At 36.5% G+C, this 7,992-nt stretch overlaps 1 protein-coding gene across 1 annotated transcript in view; it reads right to left on the bottom strand.

Moving 5' to 3' along the window:
* Positions 1-7,992, bottom strand: part of C2CD5 (C2 calcium-dependent domain containing 5) — a 71,105-nt gene that overhangs the window by 39,137 nt on the left and 23,976 nt on the right. The window contains exons 11-12 of the mRNA XM_014959542.1: positions 6,548-6,656; positions 4,689-4,754 (exon numbers count right to left, since the gene is read on the bottom strand). Of these exons, the coding sequence (XP_014815028.1) occupies positions 4,689-4,754; positions 6,548-6,656 (175 nt within the window). The remainder of the gene's footprint in view (positions 1-4,688; positions 4,755-6,547; positions 6,657-7,992) is intronic.

Below are 7,992 nucleotides of genomic sequence, written 5' to 3'. Positions count from 1 at the left end.
GATCTCTCTGCAGAGCCTCTCTACCCTCCAGCAGATCAACACTCCCACCCAGCTTGGTGTCGTCTGCGAACTTACTGAGGGTGCACTCGATCCCCTCGTCCAGATCATTGATAAAGATGTTAAAGAGAATTGGCCCCAGTACCCAGCCCTGTGGGACACCACTCGTGACTGGACGCCAGCTGGATTTAACTCCATTCCCCACCACTCTCTGGGTCCGTCCCTCCAGCCAGTTTTTAACCCAGCAGAGAGTATTCCCACTCACAACCCTTCACTTTGTTTGAAGATAACCTAGTCAGGCAAAGCCTCTCTAAGCTTCTGCATCCAAGGAGCCTTTCCTAGAGTGCCTTTTGGAGTGAGTTCAGGACCTCAATGAGAGGCTTCAAACCCTAAAAAAAAATTCAAAGCTTAAAAAAACCCACTGAAAATATTAGTGCAAAAGGTCAAAGACCAGCTGCACCAACAGAATCCAAAGTACAAACTGAACTAGAAAAAGAAAAAATAACTATGTTATTTCCTTATAAGAAACATGGCACATTGAGGAACTTCAGTCTTTGTAGTGAGAAGGAGAAGCTCTTGTGCCTAATTCAGCTCAGATAATGACCTTAGCCACTAACATTCACCCAGAGTTATTTCTAGAATCCTGTTAGGGCCAGTCAGAACTAGTGTTATCTGCTATTTTCCTACAACACTGCCTGTAGACATTTTACAAGGATGCATTTACCTTTAATTCTGTAGCAGTTAGGAAGGTGTCCTTTCAACTAGAATCCTTCTAGTTTTGTTCTAACAGTAATACAGGTGGAACCAGGCAAGAAGTTTTACGACTTTATCTTTGCAAAGTGCCACAGCATAAGGTTGAAAAAAACTCTTTGTAATCCATGAAGGAAATTATATCAGGATAACTGTTTTAGTCAAGCCCCATATTTTGAAATTAGGAAGAGTTACGTGCAAGAATAACAACTTTCTACAAGACCAAAGATCTCTCTCTCTTAGGTACTATCAATTCTAAAGCAAATTGTAGTGGTGCAATAAGCATTTGTGTGGCCAAATTTCAGGGAGACTTTGAAATAAATATGAACAGATTAAATAGCATTACTTACTATCAGGCAAAGAATTCTAAAACAAAGATTTTAAATGCCAAGTTCATTAACTTATGAATTTCTAGAACATAGGAATACTATTCCATAATCACTGACAGGGACCACCCTTTGCTCAGTTACATAAATCTCTCAGTTACATAAATACTACTTTTGGCACAGCCCCAAGGAAAATTATTTCATCTGCTTCAAAAAAAGAATATTCAAACACTGTTCACATTAACCGTAAAAACCTTTTAGGAATATTCACTCCTCTGGAAAGGTTGAAGAAAAGTAGATTAAAACATTACTGGAAAACATCACCTGCCTGACTGTTGAGAAAAGGCTCCGACAACTGCCTTAACCTCCCATTATCCCATCAACACACACTGATGGAGAAGAAGTCAACATGGAAATTCTCCAAGAAAAGGCAAGAGGTCAAGCTTAAAATGTTTCTACTAGTTTTCTGCCAGTTCTGAACCCTCTCAGACGCTAACAAAAACATTCTGACATTTTCTACTGCGTTATTACAAGTATGCCACATCGACACCCCAGACAGCAGTATGAAATGTAATTTGCACATTCATTTTACATTTGCATTTCTGTGAAACAAAAGCATTCAGTTACAGAACAAAAACATCTTCAAGCTCTCTTCTTGCATTTCCTTATGTCCAAAGCTAGAGTTCTGGAGAATTTCACCCTCCATCAGCAAGTCTGGATATCACACGAGGAGCTCAGGAGGTCCTTAGGAATTTTATTAACAATCTTTTCTCCTTCCATATTTCTGACTACTGGAGCTGAAGAATCACTGCCGAAACAGCTCCCTGAATGAGGAGGTTAAAAATGTAAAATGTAGAAGGCGTAAAAATGTAATTCTGTGGGAACACTGTATGTCAGTGCTGTGAAACAGTCACATGCAAAAGCAGTCTCTATTCGCTGAGTTCCTCGCACTCCCTAAGGAACCTTTCTTCTCTGTATTTAAACTCAGGGAGAAACCATAACGAAGATCCAGCCTTCTGCATCCAGGATTCCTTTCATGGTTTTGTACTTAATATTACAACTTTAACATCCTTTTCAGAGAAATATTTCTTCCACTGTATTACGTGCCCTCCTTTCTATGAATTTGTCTCTCTACTTTTATTTTGCAAATTCATCTTGATCATTACCCTTTCATAATTTTACAAACAGTTAAACATTTCTGTCATTGAACTATTTGCAATTCCCAGATGTTTAAGGAGCTTCCTTTCCGTTCATCAAATAAAAGTCAGTCTTTACTTCCACGTTTGATTTTCAAGCATCTTCAAATGCTTGGCTTTTCACCACCGTCAGATGGTCCTGTTCTATCTTACACACTTAATTAAACAAGCCTCCATGCCACTGGCAAAAAAAAAAAAAAAAAAAGAAATATTCTTCTATGGTACACAGGTTACCAGCAAGCTTAAATGAAGTCTGAACATTTTCAAAAAGGAAAATAATTTTAGCCTACTTATGATTATGATTACGTTCTTGCTAACATGAACATAATGCAAAGATGCTCTCCTTATGCTGTATAAATCCTTGCTCTCCTTCAGGCCAGTTATTAGCCAGCAATGACAGAGTTGGCTATAAAGCTCTAGAATGGGGAGATGAGTAGAAATCTTCTCCTTTGGTTTCTCAAGAACTGATCTGCATAGCATATTCCTTATTCCAGTCGTGTATGTGATCTGCAACTCCGTTATCCACCACACATCATATGTAATGACTGATCTACTCTCTTCCTCCTCTCTTCCCCATTCAGCAACACACCTAGCACTGCAAAAAACCATAATTCCACGGATATGAGCATAATCTGCTCAGTCCTTAACTGGTAGGATTAATCAAGACTGTTACAACAGACCTACTGACATGTGTCAAGGCAACAGAAACACAGACAGTTCTCCGTGAGGTATTAACTCGAAAATTACTGTTTGGTTTGGACCTCTCCAAAATTTTTGTGTAACAATCACCTCTGGATATAAATCTATAGATAGATATGCCTTCTTTTTCCTGCTATTTCAAAAAGAAGTAGACTATTGTTTTAGATATTCTGTCAAGAAATCAACTCATTACTTCCCCTTAGCTTCCTCGGCTTACGTTTCTGGATTACTTTCCAGCTTAGCTCAATGTCTGTTTAGTGTCTGTACGTAACTCATTTACACCATTATTCTAATAAAATTCCTCCACAGTAACATCCTACTAAACACTATCTCGAAGAAGCAACAATTAATTCAAACTTTTCAAAGTAGCACACAAGATGAGAAATTTCGACCCATTTTTAACACCTGGGGTCAGCCTATGCTATACCAGTAATAGATCTGAGAATTTCAGAGTATCATGCTCATACAGAAAGTAAAATGAATTTCAAAAGATCACTTTAGAACAAGCAAATAAAACCAACAAAACCAGAAAACCTTGCAATTATAGTATTACAGGACACTCACTGGAGCAAGGAACAAGGATACAAAAATGAGCCAACAGGTCCAGGCACCAGACATTCTTAAACAATTTGTAAAATGAAAAATGCATAGAGATAATTTAAACTGCTGTTTAGAGCATGACACAGAGCTGCACTGCAACAGTGAAGTACCACGAAGGAAATTTTGTTTCCAGGGGAAACAAACCTTCAGAGGTCAGCTTTATACCTTTTTACTGTGCCAGCTTTAAAAAACATCAAAGTTTGGCAAGGTCTGCTGCCTTGGGTATTGTACACAGTGAAGTTGTGTCTGACTTTCTTCCAAAGCATTCTGCATTTGCAGAGAGAAGGCGGAGAGAAGGGGGTGACAGGTAGTCTTTATCTCTCCCCCCAACAGGTCAGTATTCTACATAACTTTTATGTATCAACTCAGCCATTCTCTCTGCAGCTGTATAAAGAGGTTACACACTTTGATCCCTAAAAATGGATAACAAAATAGAATACTGGGGCTTCTTTCAACTGAAGTGTAAAAGTGATTAAAAAGTTCAAATCATTATCCTGCAAGTCCTGCAAGCTGATCACATTTTACAATACAAGATTTAGGAACCAGACTACATACTGCCCTTCTCTTCAAAATGATAGTCCCCTTCATCTATTTTTCATTCTCTTGGACAATTTTTATATCTACTAGTTAGAAGAAACACATTCATCAGTTTCCTGAAATTAAAAGAAGTACAGCTGTCCTTGAAGAAAGTGCAAGCTCAAGCAAAACAAAACAGCACCCCCCAAAAAACCAAACCAACCAACAAAAAATTATTTAAAAAAAAAAAAAAAATTCACACCTGACACGATCCCAACTGTATAAATAAGAATTCATTCTCTTACCCTAAATTACTTGCTTCATGGACACTGAGCTGAAAGCTACTACAAAATAATCATCTGAACGTTCAGCTTTCCAGATTGATATTAAATTACCCTTAGCAATACTATTTTATAATAAAACAACGTTTTGCAATTTTAAAGAAAGCCTTTAACAACATTAAAACAAGACATTTAGGCATTTGATGATTAAATAGATTTAAATTTGAAGCATTAACCTAAATATCCTACAACATTTCTAAGAACTTCACTGAGCTGCCATAATTTCTGTCAGCGTATGTAGTACTGAATGACTAGTAAAATACCTGAATTGAAACTATTCCAGTCTAGCAGTTTGTATGATCTTGTGTTACCCATAATTCCGACAAAGGCTGAGTTCAAAACAGCAAATTAGTAGATCAGTTATAGGAGCAGAATAGTGAGAAAAAAAAAAAAAAAAACTACCAACAAGAACACAATTGACAACACCACTCCACAGGAACTGGAAAGACACAGACAGCAGAGTTAATAAGAGGCTGAAATAGAAAGGGAAAAAGGAGCATGCTATAGCAATCTAGCACTAGGCGTGATCAAAGTGTACAGTATATAGCAATTATTCTCAATCCACATTCAAATGTTCTTTCCTCTTCTACATTTTCCTGTTTGTGCATTTGCCCGTTTGCTTCCTTTAATATTTCACACTTATTTGACTCAAACGCTTATTACCATCACCACTATTTCAAAAAATTTGCTTCTAATACTCCACCTTCCCTCCCACAGACATGTGTCTTCATTCCCCCCTTTTGTTTTCATTGTTTTACAATATACTGAGCTCAACGTATCATGCATCTTACATTCACTTGTCAGGAGCAATCCACAAGTCCCATAAAAACACTGCAAAGAGCCACTTAGCTGTGCAAAGATGCACCTCTATCTTCTTTCTTATCCTGCTTTCAGTCAGTTGGTAAAAATACAGGAGTGCAAAGTGCAAGAAATTACGTTTTTAAAACTTCTGAGCAAAAATTTTTTTTTCATTTCATCTGAACTAAATTTATCACACAGTAAATTGTGCACACAAATGATCTGTATTAGAATTGTGTTGAAAATACAGAAGCCTACGAGAGCTTTGTGACAAAGAAAGGGAGGACTCACATATAAAATATACTTTGACATTTCTCTAAATCTAAAAAAATTGGGGGAAAAGAACAATATTGTGTACTTTTATGCCTTAAAAAAAATCCCTTGAAGTAGGAGGTTTTAATCCAAATTAAGTCTCAGATTTTATTTCATGTTGTCAGTTTACTGAATCTTTAGATCAGCGACAGTCTACCTGCTGGCAGAATTACTTGCCTTGGGCCACAAGAAGATGAGGGAAAAGGAAAAAAGATCATTTTCTCTTTAAATTGCTTTTGAAGATGCATTTCCACAAACTTTATTTTATTACTCCTGACTAGTGCATGCAAAACCACTACAGGTTCTATTTTTTACTCTCCTCTGCATTTTTAAGTGTGCTATTAACTCCAACTTTTTACAGAGCATTCCTCAGCTTCTCTCAGTGAATGTAACAATAAAGTCTACAGAGTAAAAAGTCACTTAATTCTGATGTCAAAACTAGGACATGCAAAATACACGTTCCAGCACTGGGGTTCTCAGACAAATATTAAAAATCTTAAAGTACTGTTCAGCATATGTTTTTAAGAATGGAAACAAAGCTGTAAAGGTTTTATCAAAAGAAGTTAAAAACATGTTCTGAGCTAATTGTAGTCATTAGTCCATTAGGATATCAAGGAGCTGAAAATTAGAAAACATTCATAGTTAAGATCAAGTATTTAATCTTATTTTTATTTGAATGGAAAACTTGCATCAAGTTTTAATATTAAAATTGGCAAAGAAATAATTAAAACCTCAATAATTCAAAGACAGTTTTTAGTGCAAAGTTACTGGATTCAAATTACTTTATTACTTCATTAACTTGCTGAAATAATTTTCACTAAAAACACACCCTCTGAATAACTATTATTTTTCAAGCTTAAACGATTGCCCGAAAAATATAGCTTTTAATATACATTGTTAGAATAGATTTGTATCTATTCAAACACTGATATGTTATAAAGTTATAAAATTTAGAAGTACATGATCATTATGACCAGACTTGGGCAATGAAATTGTTCTTGTGTTAACATACCAGGATTGTGAATGCGATCCAGGAGCTTCACGGACCGTGCACTGACAACTCCACCAACGTGGACAAGGAAGCCTGGTGGAAAGGTCGTCAAGGTAAAAAATGGAAATTCCTGTTATGATTAAAAACAAACATCAAATGACTGCTTACCAACCACTGCCTATTGCCAATAAACATGCAGTGAATCAATAACTTCCCTGAAATACAAGCAAAGCAGTTACATGAGGCCAAACATGTCCTTCAGGCTTACTAAGCACTATGTAACCATACATCTTCATATACCCATAGTGGAACAAAAGAGCTATTATACAATATATGAATACTTTTCCCCCATAGAGTTGTATCTCAGCACAGTATCAATAAATAATCAAAACTTTACACATTCCTGTTACCAAAGCCTCTATTGGTCCACTTTTAGGACAGCAGCTAAACAGCATAATTCTGCTTTCATCAGGTGACAGAAAAAAAAGGAACACCATTCTCCATTTTTTAGGTCTTGTCACAACTGACTGCAGTTTGACCCTGAAGCACGGGGTAAAACAAACTGTAGTCTTGCAAGAATGATGTAGGTCTTATTACAGGAAAACATACCTAAAAAATACGAACAGATTGTTCTGCTAGAGGTGTAAGCTCTAAATATAAGAACATCCACCTTCTACAAGAAAGTACAAGTCTTTGAAATACAACTCTAAGTTCTTAAACTACAGAAACTCACTTCCAATTCATTCGCACAAATTAGTTTTTACCATTTCATAATTAAAATGAAGAATTTGTAAGTTCCAGCAACTACTCAAAACCGCAGTTCATACATGAGGCAAAGTAAGTGATAACTGTAATTTTTCATGACACACGTGATGAAATAGAACAGTCATATTCAAAGAAGACTGGAAGATTCAAACTGGAAGATTTTGTTTTCTACAGAGACATTCTACGGAACGTCCAGTATACAGGTGATAGCACACTCATGGGGGAAAGGCAAGAGATTTATGTTCAGCAATTCTAAATGCAGAGAGGCAATAAAAGAAAAAGAAAAGAAAAATCATGCAATCACGGTTTGTACAGTCATGATGATTAGTTAAAAGGACAAAATAAACACCATCATTTTATATGAGAGAAAGTACAGCATAGATTCCTTTCTCACATACTTGAAGCACTTGCAACACTACAGCTGAACTGAGCTTCTACCCAGACAGCGGACATGCTGCAGATCAAACGAGGATCGTGGTTCTTCCAGCAATACATGGCATGAAAGGTCCTCTTAGTCTTCAAAAGTAACAGGTCAGAATTCTTATCACCTTTCTTATTAGCACTCTTACAACTTTTAAAAGGTCCTACAACCTTCAAGTTTTCTGGATTTTCATTTGGCCTAGACTTTTCAAAAGAGCTAACTTTGAAATCAGCCACCATAGTATCAACAACGAGAAAAAAAACCCAACAAAACCAACCCC

This window comes from Calidris pugnax, unplaced genomic scaffold (assembly GCF_001431845.1).
Source record: "Calidris pugnax isolate Ruff unplaced genomic scaffold, ASM143184v1 scaffold316, whole genome shotgun sequence".
Classification (NCBI taxonomy): Eukaryota; Metazoa; Chordata; class Aves; order Charadriiformes; family Scolopacidae; genus Calidris; species Calidris pugnax.
This window is presented reverse-complemented; position numbering and strand designations above follow the sequence as displayed.